The sequence below is a fragment of the Dasypus novemcinctus genome, chromosome 30, assembly GCF_030445035.2.
Source record: "Dasypus novemcinctus isolate mDasNov1 chromosome 30, mDasNov1.1.hap2, whole genome shotgun sequence".
NCBI classification, from domain to species: domain Eukaryota; kingdom Metazoa; phylum Chordata; class Mammalia; order Cingulata; family Dasypodidae; genus Dasypus; species Dasypus novemcinctus.
In genome coordinates this window covers 42,936,910-42,952,657 of record NC_080702.1, presented here as the reverse complement: position 1 = coordinate 42,952,657, position 15,748 = coordinate 42,936,910, and the positions used below count along the sequence as shown (strand labels likewise).

At 39.6% G+C, this 15,748-nt stretch overlaps 2 protein-coding genes across 2 annotated transcripts in view; one reads left to right on the top strand and one right to left on the bottom strand.

The window, feature by feature from the left end:
• The window catches only part of LOC101414237 (olfactory receptor 7A10-like), a 75,418-nt gene extending 65,501 nt beyond the window's left edge, over positions 1-9,917 (top strand). Inside the window, exons 2-3 of the mRNA XM_058290426.2 lie at positions 8,215-8,406; positions 9,828-9,917. Coding sequence (XP_058146409.2) covers positions 8,215-8,406; positions 9,828-9,917 — 282 coding nt within the window. The remainder of the gene's footprint in view (positions 1-8,214; positions 8,407-9,827) is intronic.
• A 1,647-nt stretch (positions 9,918-11,564) lies between these two features.
• On the bottom strand, positions 11,565-12,503 carry LOC101413787 (olfactory receptor 7C2-like). The gene has a single exon (XM_004478075.2). The coding sequence runs from the start codon at positions 12,501-12,503 to the stop codon at positions 11,565-11,567; it is 939 nt and encodes a 312-aa protein (XP_004478132.2).
• Between the last annotated feature and the right edge of the window lie 3,245 nt (positions 12,504-15,748).

Sequence of the window (15,748 nt, the reverse complement as noted above, 5' to 3'; positions counted from 1 at the left end):
TTCGTTTTTCTTTTTCAGTATGTCTTTGGCTATTCGGGGTCTCTTTCCTTTCCAAATAAATTTCATAGTTAGTTTTTCTAGTTCCTTAAAGAAGGCTGCGTTCATTTTTATTGGGATTGCATTGAATGTGTAGATCAATTTTGGTAGGATAGACATCTTAATAATGTTCAGTCTTCCTATCCATGAACAAGGAATAGTCTTCCATTTATTTAGGTCTTCTTAGATTTCCTTGAACAATCTTGTATAAATCTCGTTGTATAAGTTCTTTACCTCTTTAGTTAAATTTATTCCTAAGTATTTGATTTTTTTATTTACTATTGTGAATGGTATTTGTTTCTTGATTTCCTCCTGATCTTGCTCATTATTGGTGTACAGAAATGCTACTGATTTTTGCACATTGATCTTATAACCTGCGACTTTACTAAACTCATTTATGTGTTCTAGAATCTTCGTTGTAGATCTCTCAGGGTTTTCTATGTATAGGATCATGTCATCTGCAAATAATGAAATTTTGACTTCTTCCTTTCCAATTTGAATGCCTTTTATTTCTGGTTCTTGCCTCAGTGCTCGTGCAAGTACTTCTAAGACAATGTTAAATAGGAGCGGAGACAGTGGGCATCCTTGTCTTGTTCCTGAGTTTAGAGGAAAGGAGTCTAGGATTTCTCCATTGTAAACAGTATTGGCTTTAGGTTTTTCATATATACTCTTTATCATGTTCAAAAAATTCCCTTGTATTCCAATCTTTTGGAGTGTTTTTATCAAGAAAGGGTGCTGTATTTTGTCAAATGCTTTTTCTGCATCAATAGATATAATCATGTGATTTTTTTCCTTCAATCTGTTTTTATGGTGTATTACGTTGATTGATTTTCTTATGTTGAACCATCCTTGCATACCTGGGATGAATCCCACTTGGTCGTGGTGTATAATACGTTTAATGTATTGTTGAATACGATTAGCAAGTATTTTGTTAAGTATTTTTGCGTCTAGGTTCATCAGAGAAATTGGTCTGTAATTTTCCTTTCTTGTGATGTCTTTGTTTGGCTTTGGTACTAGGGTAATGTTGGCATCATAGAAGGAGTTGGGTAATGTTCTTTCCGTTTCGATGTTTTGGAATACTTTCAGCAAGATTGGTGTCAGTTCTTTCCGGAATGTTTTGTAGAATTCACCTGTGAAGCCATCTGGCCCTGGGCTCTTCTTAGTTGGGAGATTTTTGATAACTGATTCTATCTCTGCTTGTGATTGGTTTGTTAAGATCATCAATTACTTCTTTTGTCAATATGGGCTGCTTATGCGTTTCTAGGAATTTGTCCATTTCCTCTAGATTGTCATTTTTGTTGGAATATAGTTTTTCAAAATATCCTCTTATGATAGTCTTTATTTCTGTTGGGTCAGTGGTGATATCGCCTTTCTCATTTCTTATTTTGTGTATTTGCATCTTCTCTCTTTTTTTCTTTGTTAGTGTTGCTAAAGGTTTGTCAATTTTGTTAATCTTCTCAAAAAACCAGCTCTTGGTCTTGTTTATCTGTTCAAGTGCTTTCTTATTTTCTATTTCATTTAGTTCTGCTCTTATCTTTGTTATTTCCTTCCTTCTTCTTCCTGTTGGGTTACTTTGTTGTTGTTTTTCTAATTCCTTCAAATGTGCAGTTAGTTCTTCGATTTTTGCTCTTTCTTCTTTTTTGATATATGAATTTATGGCTATAAACTTCCCTCTCAGTACTGCTTTTGCTGCATCCCATAAATTTTGGTATGTTGTGTTATCATTATCATTTGTTTCAAGGTAGTCATTGATTTCTTTTGAGATTTCCTCTTTGACCCACTGTTTTTCTAAGAGTGTGCTGTTTAATTTCCAAATCGTGGTGTGAAATCTGGGCTTCTGTCCCTTGCAAATCTCCAGCTTGACTCCACTGTGGTCAGAGATAATGTTTTGTATGATTTCAATCTTTCTGAATTCGTTCAGCCTTTCTTTGTGGCCTAGCATATGATCTATCTTGGAGAATGATCCATGTGCGCTTGAGAAAAATGTATATCCTGCTGTGTTTGGGTGTAGCGATCTATATATGTCTATTAGATCCAGCTCCTCTAATATACTATTCAGATGTTTTGTTTCTTTGGTGATTCTCTTTTGAGATGTTCTGTCCAGAGTTGATAGTGGTGTATTAAAATCCCCCACTATAATTGTAGATGTATCTATTCTTTCACTTAGTTTTTCCAGCGTTTGCCTGACGTATTTAGAGGCACCCTTGTTAGGGGCATAGATATTTATGATTGTTCGATCTTCTTGACAGATTTTCCCTTTGACTAAAATGTAGTATCCTTCTTTGTCTCTCACAATTGTTTCACATTTAAAGTCTATTTTGTCTGATATTAATATAGCTACTCCTGCCTTTTTTTGGTTATTGTTAGCTTGTATGATTGTTTTCCAGCCTTTCACTTTCAATCTCCATGCGTCTCTGGGTCTAAGATGTGTCTCTTGTAGACAGCATATGGATGGGTCATATTTCCTTATCCAATGTCCCAGTCTGAATCTTTTGATAGGTGAGTTTAATCCGTTGACATTCAGTGTTATTACTATCAAGGAATTATTTGTGTTAGCCATATTTTGATTGGATTTGTGTTTGTCATATTTTGTTTGTATATTTTTTTGGTCTTTTTTGTTGTTGTTGTTGGTCTTATACTCTCCTCCAACTTTGCCTTTCCTGTTTTTTCCTTTCTTCCTGCAGAACTCCCTTTAGAATTTCTTGAAGGGGAGGTTTCTTGTTGGTATACTCTTTCAGTTTCTGTTTGTCTGTGAATATTTTGAACTCTCCATCATGTTTGAATGCTAGTTTAGCTGGATAGAGTATTCTTGGTTGGAAATTTTTTCCTTTAGTACCTTGACTATATCATACCACTGTCTTCTTGCCTCCATGGTTTCAGAAGAGAAATCAGCACTTAATCTAATTGAGCTTCCCTTGTATGTGATGGTTTTCTTTTCTCTTGCTGCTTTTAGGATTTTCTCCTTGTCTTGAGCCTTGGATAATTTGATAAGTATATGTCTTGGGGTGGGCCTGTTGAGGTTTATGACTTGTGGAGTGCGCTGTGCTTCTTGGATATGTACATCTGTCTCTTTCAGTAGATTTGGGAAGTTTTCAGCCATTATTTCCTGCAACACTCCTTCTGACCCCTTTCCCTTCTCTTCACCTTCTGGAATGCCTATAATACGTATGTTTGAGCGTTTTGCATTGTCATTCAGGTCCCTAAATCCTAATTGGATTTTTTCTATCTTCTTATTGACCCCTTCTACTATCTGTTTGATTTCTGAGGTACTGTCTTCCACATCACTAATTCTCTGCTCTGTCTCTTCTAGTCTGCTGATATTTGCTGCAAGTGTATTTTTGATTTCTTGAACTGTGGTGTTCATTCCCATCATATCTGTTATGTTTTTGCGTATGTCTGCAATTTCCCCTCCAAGTGATGTCTTCATGTTGTTAACCTCTTTCATTACTGCATCAAATTTGTTGGTGATGAATGTTCTGAGTTCTTTCATTGCTTGTGCCAAGTTTTGCTCCCCTTCATGCTTATTGGTTTGTTGATTGGATTCAGTCATGTTTTCCTGATTATTGGTTTGGTTTGTAGATTTTTGTTGCTTTCTGGTCATCTCTTTATTTTGACAAATTTAATCAGTTCCTTAGCTTCTTTGTCTGCTTTTGGAGGTTAATTAGTTGTTATTTTTGCATAGGTGTTATATCTTCTCTTTGTCATTTTTTTCTTCTTACTCAAGTTACTTGTTGTTGGTTAAGTTCACTTTAGAAGAAAGTATTAGTGTTGGGAAAAGGCAATTGTGTCAGCAAGGGTAAAGTGTAAAGTGGTATTGGTAATGTATGTTAACAAAGCAAGAATATGAGATCTGGGAGAATGGAGGTTAGATTCATGTAGATTGTATAGAGTTATAGGTGTAGGTAGAGTATCTTTTATGAAGTAGATGACTCAATATAGGTGGAATATGGTATGAACTACAAAGCTATTGTTTTCATGAGAGAAGGATAAAGAAAAGAAAGGTAATAGTTTCAAGAGTGGATAACAGACAGAAAACAGAACAAAGGTATTAGAAATTAAGAGTTAGACACTTTGTGGATCAAAGAATGGGAGGTGGGGGGTGGAATATAGGAGAGACAGTAGATGATAGTGGTTACCAAGATGCAGGGGAAGAGGGATAGTGTAGGTAGCCTAAATCAGTTCACACAGAAATGAGGCAGTGGAGGATGGGAAAACCCAGCAAATGTGAGGTGTTCCCTGTAGCACCTATTGTGTACTTGAATTAAAATAAAATAAGTGGAAAATGAGGGACAAGAGGGAAAGAGAGAACCGAAAAAAAAAAACACTAATTATAATAAAGAAAAAAAGAAAGACAAGAAGAAAGGAAGAAAGAAAAAGAGGATAGGCAAGCGGTGGGGAACAGATGGGGGGAGAGAGATACAGGTATACACGTGTCACAATTGCAACACTATCTAAAACAACAACCAAAAAAACCCCTAAATATCTGTATAAAAAAAAAAAAGGACTTTGGGGGAGACGCTAGGAGAAAAGACTAGGGGATAATGCAATATTAGCAATCAGGGCGTCAAAAAGAGTAAAAAATAAGATAAAGTGAAAATAAAAACAAAACAATATGAACCATTAAAGATAAAACGCAAACGTTGATGTCCAGGGCACTCAAGGACCCCAGGTAGACCCCAGAGCGTGATGGATTCAGGGGTGGAAAGTCTGAGACACTGAAGACTCAAGAGGTGCGAGTCTGGGGTGTGGACCGCCAGAGTTCAGGGGACCCAGACCTGGCAAGCTCAAATCTGGTCCACAGAAAGCTTAGGAGCCCCGCAGTGCAACACAGCCCTCAGGGATCCCCGTAGCTGGGTGCCAGCCCTCTGGGGGAAGCCAGATCCGCGAATTTTATATTGAATTTCTGATCCCTGAAATTCACCTAACTCCTCAGGGTATCAGCCTTTGGACAGCTCCCTCCCTGTGCTCCCTCGCAACGGCCACTTGAGGGCGCCTCTACACCACGGCCAGTTCAATGACCCAGATCCCAAGCCCCGCCGGGTGGGGTGGGCTTCAGCTGGAAACGCCGAAAACAGACTCTAAGATCCGAAATCCCAAACTTCGCAAAATATCCTCCAATCAGCTTCCAGACGTGTCCTCCTCCCTCACTGCACCCTACAACAGTCTCCCAATTGTGTCCCCTTATTGTCCAAAATCCAATTCCGTTGCAGATCGGCAGCCGGACCTGTGGGGATGGGGCTCCAGGCGGAAGCACAGCCCCCCCTGTCCGGCGACCAAAAACGTCCCCCGCTTCACAAGAAAACACCGTCTGTCTCCCCAAATCAATCTGCAAAGGAGTCTTGTCCCAACAATCCCTCACCAGCCAGCCCAGTATCCGCGAATTTCTCAGCACCGCAAAGCCTCTAGTAAAAGGAAAAAAAAAACAAAAACCCTGGCCGCCGCGGCTCCGGAACTGCAGGAGCGCCTGCTACCGCGGCTCCGCCCACCCAAGGAGGGAACTTTCCGAGCCCAGCTGGGACCTCCGTTTATATATTATAGATGTATCCTCTCTGTTACCTTCCCACCGAATTGACGTCCAGACACCTTCCAACCAGCAAAAATCCCCGAAACGCCATTCACTTTCAATCTCCATGCGTCTCTGGGTCTAAGATGTGTCTCTTGTAGACAGCATATGGATGGGTCATATTTCCTTATCCAATGTCCCAGTCTGAATCTTTTGATAGGTGAGTTTAATCCGTTGACATTCAGTGTTATTACTATCAAGGAATTATTTGTGTTAGCCATATTTTGATTGGATTTGTGTTTGTCATATTTTGTTTGTATATTTTTTTGGTCTTTTTTGTTGTTGTTGTTGGTCTTATACTCTCCTCCAACTTTGCCTTTCCTGTTTTTTCCTTTCTTCCTGCAGAACTCCCTTTAGAATTTCTTGAAGGGGAGGTTTCTTGTTGGTATACTCTTTCAGTTTCTGTTTGTCTGTGAATATTTTGAACTCTCCATCATGTTTGAATGCTAGTTTAGCTGGATAGAGTATTCTTGGTTGGAAATTTTTTCCTTTAGTACCTTGACTATATCATACCACTGTCTTCTTGCCTCCATGGTTTCAGAAGAGAAATCAGCACTTAATCTAATTGAGCTTCCCTTGTATGTGATGGTTTTCTTTTCTCTTGCTGCTTTTAGGATTTTCTCTTTGTCTTGAGCATTGGATAATTTGACAAGTATATGTCTTGGGGTGGGCCTGTTGGAGTTTATGACTTGTGGAGTGCGCTGTGCTTCTTGGATATGTACCTCTGTCTCTTTCAGTAGATTTGGGAAGTTTTCAGCCATTATTTCCTGCAACACTCCTTCTGACCCCTTTCCCTTCTCTTCACCTTCTGGAATGCCTATAATACGTATGTTTGAGCGTTTTGCATTGTCATTCAGGTCCCTAAATCCTAATTGTATTTTTTCTATCTTCTTATTGACCCCTTCTACTATCTGTTTGATTTCTGATGTACTGTCTTCCACATCACTAATTCTCTGCTCTGTCTCTTCTATTCTGCTGATATTTGCTGCAAGTGTATTTTTGATTTCTTGAACTGTGGTGTTCATTCCCATCATATCTGTTATGTTTTTGTGTATGTCTGCTATTTCCCCTCCAAGTGATGTCTTCATGTTGTTAACCTCTTTCATTACTGCATCAAATTTGTCGGTGATAAATGTTCTGAGATCTTTCATTGCTTGTGCCAAGTTTGCTCCCCTTCATGATTATTGGTTTGTTGATTGGATTCAGCCATGTTTTCCTGATTATTGGTTTGGTTTGTAGATTTTTGTTGTTTTCTGGTCATCTCTTTATTTTGACGAATTTAATCAGTTCCTTAGCTTCTTTGTCTGCTCTTGGAGGTTAATTAGTTGTTATTTTTGCATAGGTGTTATATCTTCTCTTTGTCACTTTTTTCTTCTTATTCTAGTTACTTGTTGTTGGTTAAGTTCACTTTAGAGGAAATTATTAGTGTTGGGGAAAGGCAATTGTGTAAGCAAGGGAAAAGTGTAAAGTAGTATTGGTGATGTATGTTAACAAAGCAAGAATATGAGATCTGGGAGGATGGAGGTTAGATTCATGTAGATTGTATAGAGTTATAGCTGTAGGTAGAGTACCTTTTATGAAGTAGATGACTAAATATGGGAGGAATATGGTATGAACTACAAAGCTATTGTTTTCATGAGAGAGGGAAAAAGAAAAGAAAGGTAGTAGTTTCAAGAGTGGATAACAGACAGAAACAGAACAAAGGTATTAGAAATTAAGAGTTAGACACTTTGTGGATCAAAGAACGGGAGGTGGGGGGGTGGAATATAGGAGAGACAGTAGATGATAGTGGATATCAAGATGCAGGGGAAGGGGGATAGTGTAGGTAGCCTAAATCAGTTCACACAGAAATGAGGCAGTGGAGGATGGGAAAACCCAGCAAATGTGAGGTGTTCCTTGTAGCACCTATTGTATACTTGAATTAAAATAAAATAAGTGGAAGATGAGGGACAAGAGGGAAAGAGAAAACCGAAAAAAAAACACTAATTATAATAAAGAAAAATAGAAAGACAAGAAGAAAGGAAGAAAGAAAAAGAGGATGGGCAAACGGTGGGGAACGGATAGGGGGAAGAGAGATACAGGTATACACATGTCACAATTGCAACACTATCTAAAACAACAACTTCCCCCCGCTTTGCCCTAAAACCCCCCGTCTGTCTGCCCAAATGGGTCTGCAAGCACCTCCCTTCCCACAAACCCCCAATAGCCGCCCAGGTTCCCACGAACTCCCCAGTACTGCAGATGCTCCAAAAAAAAAAAAAAAATTAAATAAAATAAATTAAAAAAAAAAACAAAAAAAAACAAAGAACAGAAACCCCTCCGCAGGCCCGGCTCTGCCCGCTGCTGCCTGCCATGGAGGCCTGGACCGGCTCTGCCTGGCTCCTTACGCCGCCGCGGCCTGGCCTGGCTCCGCCCGGCTCCGCTCGCTACAGCGGCCCAGCCGGCTCCTGCGTCCACCTCCCGCCACCGTGGCCTGGACCGGCCCCGCCTGGCTCCGTACGCTGCCGCGGCCTGACCCGGCTCCGCCTGGCTCTGCTCGCTACAGTGGCCCGGCCCAGCTCCGGCGTCCGCCTCTCACCGCCGTGGCCTCCACCGGCCCCCGCCCGACTCCGTAGGCCGCCGCGGCCCGGCCCGGCTACGCCTGGCTCCGCTCGCTACAGCGGCCCGGCCCGGCTCTGGCGTCCGCCTCTTGCCGCCGCATCCTGGACCGGTCCCGCCCGGCTCCGTACGCCACCGCGGCCCGGCCGGCTACGCCCGGCTCCGCTCGCTACAGCGGCCCAGGCCCGGCTCCGGCGTCCGCCGCTGCGGCCCGGCCTGGCTCAGCCCCACCGAGCGGGGCTAGATGCCTCGTCTCCGCCTACCCAAGGAGGGAATCCTCTACAGGTAGCTGGGATCTCCGTGTATATTTCACAGACGGATCCTCTCTGTTACCTTCCCTCCAAATCAATGTCCAGACACCTCCAGACCAGCAAAAATCCCAAAACAATCTGGTCCCAAAGAGTCTCCAACGCCGCCCAGCCGATTCCCTGCAGAAGACCCTAACAGGGATGTTCACTCAGCCGCCATCTTGCTCCCTCTCCCCGAGGTGTGAGATATTATCTCATTGTAGTTTTGATTTGCATTTCCCTAATAACTACTGATACTGAATGGTTTTTCAGGTGCTTTTTCATCATTTGTATTTCCTCTTTAGAAACATGTCTACTTAAGTCTTCTGCCTATTTTCAAATTGGATTGTTTTCCCTTCTATCATTGAGTTATATGATCTTTTTATATAGAATGGAAATAAAACACTTATCATATATGTGGTTTCCAAATATTTTCTCTTACTGAGTAGCTTGTCTTTGCAACATCTTTCTTTTTTTATTTTAATTTTTAAAGAAGCTTTAGAGTACACACACGTTATATAAAAATATAAGGGATTCACATAAACTTACCATGTTCCCCTCCCACATTTTACCACATAAACAACCACATTAGTATGGTAAATTTGCTAAAATTGATGAACACAAATTGAAGCATTGCTACTAACTGTGGGCTGTCATTTACATTGTAGTTTACACTCTATCCCACACAGTTCTGTGGATTATGACAAAATATATAATGGCCTGTGACCATCACTGCAATGTCATACAGGACTATTCCAATGTACTAAAAATGCCCCTGTATTACACATATTCTTCCTTCTCCCTTCCCTCAGGACCTCTGGTGGTCACTGCATTTAAGACAATGATAAAAATTCTTTTATTGCCAGAATAACAAGAAGTCTATAATAGAATAATGATATGTCTACTTTAGTCCATTGTTCATTCCTCAATCTTGAGAACTTTGGGATGGTAAGGCCAACTCTGTTTCTAATTGAGAGGGGGCCTAGATCCCATGAGATGGATGGAACTATCCTGCTTGCAGTTGTGGACACTCTCTGTTCCTTCAGGTGAGTGTTGTCCACCATCTCATTATTAGTTGTCCTGCATGAGTCCAAGGAGTAGGTGCTGCAACTCCGTTGAGATTCAGGACTCAATAGGCACATGAACAGTCCAAATATTTAAGTCTCTTGGACATACATTTAACAACCATACTACTAATTAGAGGTTCAAATAAAAGGGGCAGAAGAGCATTGTGTAGGGAAACTATAAATTTGTTTAAGTCTTTTGCAATGAGGAGCATAAATTCCAGGGTAAAGCACACTGATAGGGTGTTGAATTCCTTAGCTTATTTGTCCTGCTTGTAGTCTCCAGATGTCTCTAGAGCCATCAGGAGCCCACTGTTTGAGGCCCTGGTTACTGTGGCAGTCAATGAGATCCTGCTGAGATGTGGATAAGAATAACCTCTGGAATGACCTCCTAATGAGGACTTACTTTGAAATGCCTTAGTGACAAAAAATTCACTTGTATTTACAATTTCCTCCTTTTGGCCAAGATCTCTTTCCAGGTGCATTGTTAGTTGGTGCTTGGAGATAATCCTGTAGTGTAAGGGAGACACATCTTCAGGAGTCATACCTCACATGGGGTGGAAGGTAATGCGATTGTATGTTGAGTTTGGCTTAGAGAGAGGAAATATTTGAGCAACAAAGATGCTCTCAGGAGGTAATACTTTAGGCAATATATAATACTAGGCTGTTTCAATTTCAGAAGGACAAAGTTCATAAGTATGTCCATCAGTATCAAGAGCCTGGCATAATGGTTTGTCTTCCTTCCTTAGGCAATGCCTTAGTACTTGGGGTATTCTTGCTGTTCTATTAGAGAGTGTAGCAGGACACCTGAGGATGGGAATTCAATATTCTTTTTGTTATTGTGTGTGCCTCCACCCACTGAGACAATGCTCCATGAACGCTTGAACATATTCATATGCCTTAGAGGCATGTCCCCTGTGAATTCTTCCTCACATATACCCCTTCACTGACACCCCTCACCAGTGATCCTCTCCTGCCACAGTTGTGACCCTTCTGTGATCCAAAATTTCTCCCAAAATGAAGAAAAAGGCCAACAAAAATTAATAAGAAAATGCAATATTTGTAAGATCTATTGTCTTATATGTACAGTAACATTTTCTTCCATATATTCCTCCAGTGTCTTCTTTTCCATTTTATCTTCAAAAAAGATTTAGGTTACAGATTACACAGGGGATTCCCATACACCCCACACCCTCCCCCTTTTCCAATCTCCTCTTTTAATAACATTTTACATGAGGAGAGTAACATGTTACAATTGATGTGTAAATATTGCATCATTGCTACTAACCATTGTCAATGATTTACATTAAAGCTTATATTTTGGAATCTATACTTATAAAAGTTTTAACAATATTTATAATGACCTGTATCAATTATTACAAGATCGTGCAGAACAGTTCTAATGCCCTAAAAATGCCCTATGTTCCATCTTTTCTATTCTTCCTTCCCCCTCCCCTCAGATCCTATTGTAACCGCTAGTGTCAATTTTTGAAGAATTGAAGAATATGATTCATAGTTACTTGCAATAATATTGAGGACTTGACATATTGGTCTGTTTTCTTTTATTGATTACTGCCTATGTTTTTGAGGTGCTCTCATCCTTCTAATAGAGAACACAGTAGGACTCCCCAGGATGGGAGTTTGATATTATCTTGTTTATTGTGTGGGTCTCCAACCACTGTGATAATTCACTATGAAAAGAAGAACACTTAGTTATTCCATAGAAGCACACTCCAGGTGTGCCCTAACCTGTATATCACCTGTTACCCAGTGCCCTACCCTGGTTAACCTTCCCTGCCATATTTGCCAAAAGAACTTCCCCAACATTATAATTTTAAACACAGACCTGATAATCCCAAGAGTTTACCCTTACCACAGTTCCATGGATAGTCCAACCCAACCTTCCCACCCCACTCACTCTCACAAATAGAACCACCAAGCCCATTAACATCACTGTACCACTCTCATGCCCACTCACTGCCCAACCACAATTATCACAGTTCTCCAATTGTCCCATCATTGAGAGGTAACAGTGCAGCCAAGGAGCCTCCACAGTGCCCCCTTCATGTCTCTGTTCCTCAGACTGTAGATGAAAGGGTTCAGCATGGGGGTGACCAATGCATATATCACTGAGGCCACCAGGCTCATCCTAGAGGATGGTGTGGTTTCAGAACTAAGGTAGACACCAATGCCTGTGCCATAGAACAAGGAGACAACTGAGAGGTGAGACCCACAGGTGGAAAAAGCTTTATACTTACCACCGGCTGATGTAATCCTCATAATGGAGGAGACAATCTGGAAATAGGAGAAGAGGATCCCAATGAGAGGAGGAATGCCACTAACAATAGCTACAAAATACACAAATAAGTTATTGATGAGGGTGTCAGAACAGGCGAGCTTCAGGACTTCAGGAAGGTCACAGTAAAAGTGTGGGATTTCCATGTTTGTGCAGAAGGAGACCCTCAAGATGCTCACTGTCTCAATCAGGGCCATCGAGACAGTGAGACACCAGGACCCCAGAACCAGCAATATACAGAGCCGAAGGTTCATGATGACTGTGTAGTGCAGAGGATGACAGATGGCCACGAAGCGGTCATAGGCCATTGCAGTCAGGAGGAAACTGTCCAGGCATCCAAATACAAAGAAAAAAAATATCTGGGTTAGGCAGCCTGCATAGCTGATAACTTTTTTCTGTGTTTGGATGCCCTGCAGCATTTTTGGGATGGTGGTGGTGGCAAACCCGAAGTCAGCCAAGGACAGGTTGGAGAGGAAGAAGTACATGGGCGTGTGGAGATGGGAGTCTGAGATGATGGCCAAGATGATGAGCAGATTCCCAGTGCAGGTGACCAGGTACATGGACAGGAACAGCCCAAAGAGGAGTGGCTGCAGGTCCTTCTCCTCTGCAAATCCCAGGAGGAGAAAGTTTGCAATTCGTGTTTGGTTTCTTGTTTCCATGGAATGGCTGGGTTGCACAGCATTCAGAGAAAAGGAACAAAACAATCAGTCTAAATTGACGTTCTCCAGCATGACAGCAATATCCTAAATCCAATAGCTCATGATGCCATACATCTTGTCTAATAATTGGGTCTCCTTGATGATAAATGGTGGTATCTTTTGCTGGCTTGCCTGGAATCCAATGTTAACAATGTTTGCTTAGCACCCTAATGCCTTACAGATCAATGCTGTGGGACTGGAAATTCCCCAACTCAAGGGCAGATCTTTCAATTATTTGAAGTGCCCTTTCTTTGTTCTATCTTTGAGTCATTTGTACATGTTACATTCTCTAGGGCCTTAGTCTAATGACTAATTTTGTTTACATTTAATTTATGTGAGTTTTTCTGATATAAATTCAACAGAAGTGGAGACTAAATAAAGACTACCCTCTTTTCACATAAGATAATCTAATGTCATAATCCTAGGTACTGGTTCTCCTGAAGGGTATGGAGATCCATAGGGTATATGGTCATGGCAGATGGATTTAGAGTTCTGTGCCATGTCAGAGGTCCCTATTTTGGAATTTGTGCTCCTGAGTGTGATGGAGCTGGACTCAGATACACCTTTTCTACACATGCCTCTTCTGTCACTTTTACTGAACCTGTGGTTGGTGCTGGGGATGGTCCAAACTCAGGAGACTTGAATCTCTGTATTTCCCATGTGCCAGCTGGGTCCTGAGCCTCAGTAGAATGGTGACTCCTACTCCCTAGTTCGTCGGACTTACCCAGGTCAGCTAACAGGGAGGTGAATATGGTCAACTATCACATCAGGGAATCAAGAGTGCCTACAACCGCAAGCAGAGGAATTACATCTATCATCCATCATCATCCATAGACCCCTTCTTGATCTAGAGATGAGGGAACTTCACCATCCCTGGGTCCACAGAATGGAGGAATAAAATATGGACTAGAGTGGACTTATTGGTATTCTATTATAAAACTATTGTGACGAGTAATAGAAGAAATTTTAGCATCGAGGTGGAGAAAGTGGCCACAGTAGTTGCTGAGGGGAGGGAGAGGGAAGAAAAGATGTGATGGTGGGCATTTTTGGGATTTTGAGTTGTCCTAAATGATATTGCAGGATCAGCTGCTGGACTTTATATATCCTGCCATAACCTACTGAATGTACTGGGGGACAGTGCGAACTACAGGGTAAACTATTATCTATGTAGTGCAGCAGTGCCCCAAAATGTATTCAGTGAGTGCGATGAGTGTGCCACAATGATGGGGGCAGTTATTGGTGTGGGAGGAGTGAGCTGGAGGGATGGGGGGTATATGGGAACTTCGTTTTTTTTTTAATGAAGCATTTTTATGTGATGTATATATCTTCAAAAATTACAATTTACAAAAATGATGTGGTGGGCGTGGGGAGTGGGTTATATGAGAAAAAATAAATAAAAAATAAATGAAAAAAGATAATCTAATGAACATTTTCAATATTATCCAATGCTCATCAGATTAAAAATATTCTATTTTCTGGTAGTGCCATATTTCATTTATGTACCACCCATTTTTGAACATTTTCTCATTGTTTTCTTAATGAAATATAATGGTTTGTTTAATTTAAATAAAAAAAAATTATGACCACAGTTGTAGGTTTGCAGAAAGATAATTCAGAAAGTACAGAGTTCCCATATACCTGCCCTTGTATATGCAGTTTTCTCAATTTTGCATTAGTATATATTCCTTTTAATCTCTCTATAATACTCTTGTGCTAAGTAATTAAACTTCCATTGTTTCCTTGACCACTTTCTTAAAAATGACGATCTGTTGCATGATTTTTATGCTTTTATAGTTAGCAAGTTGTCAAATCTTTTGGTTTTTATTTTCAATGATCTATCTGCACAATATGTTTAAATGTTGAATAAATAAATTTACTTAGTATTCTATCATAACTTCATTCCTATTGCCAGCTTATTCTACTAGATGAATTCAGAATCTTCTAGCAACATGGAAGGAAAATATCAGTCAAATTTTAATGAGGATTCCATTAAAGATGGAAACGAATTTATAAAGAGTAGACATTTCTCTTAAGTTCCCATTCTTACTCCACTAACAGAAAAAAATTGTTCTAGATATTCAAATACCATTTTGATAAACATTTTTGCAACAGGGAACAGGAATAAAGTTATGATAGAATATTAGGTGAATTTTTTTATGAATACCATACTCATTTCTTGCTAACTGTATTTTAAGTTTAATGTTATTAGCGATGAGACTCCTCCCTCCAATATGTGCATGATATTGTAATTACATTAGAAAATCTTTTGATTTTTTTTTTTGGTATTATCATATCATATTTGCTTTCTGGATTTTCTTATTACTTTAGCAATATTTCTCAAATCCATATGCTTTCTCCAAGCAATTTATAAATCATGCATTTTTCATATAATTCATAATAACCACTTCTCTTTAAATCTTATTGCATTGCTTTGAAATTCCAGACAATTTCAAGAATAATGAAAAGTGAGACAATGATCTTTTATTTTTATGAAATTAAAGGGAATAATCCTAGGATTTTAAATTTAATTTAATGCTAACTATGATTTAGGGTGTATAATTTTATGTCATGTTAACTTGAATATATTTAATTCTTAGTTACATTAGAGAAGTTTTTTTAGCTTAATGAAAAATGACTCATTAAGGAAAACATACGGTTAGATTTTGTCTCTCCATTTCCTAATAAATTTCAAACAAATGTGAAAGAAAAGAAAATACTAGCTGTTAGAAGAAAATACAGATGAATATAGAGATATATAAATTTCTTCATAGGTATAATCTTAAGAAGAAATAATCTTTTCTGAATATATATTCTTCTATAGAAATAAGAAAAGATGAAAAATTGGGCCATAATATTGAAAAACCTATGCAAAAATATGCCATGCAGAAAAATTAAAATGTGAAAATGAATTTACTTTAATCTCCCAGTTATGAAAAGCAGAAAGGTTATTACTTTTGTGAGCATAAGCAGTATTGGATATTAGCAATTCATTAAGGAGTTGTACATGAAGGTATAAAAGAAAAAAATTTCAGCATATTATTGTATGAAAATGAAATTAAAAACAAGATGTCATCTTCACTGAAGGATTTCAAAGGTCTTTCTTAAAAATGTATTACAGAAAAATTCTACTGGGTGGGAAAAGCAAACAGTCATATACTGCTACAAACGCATAATGGGTCTGCTACTTTGGGATGGAGAATCTAAAT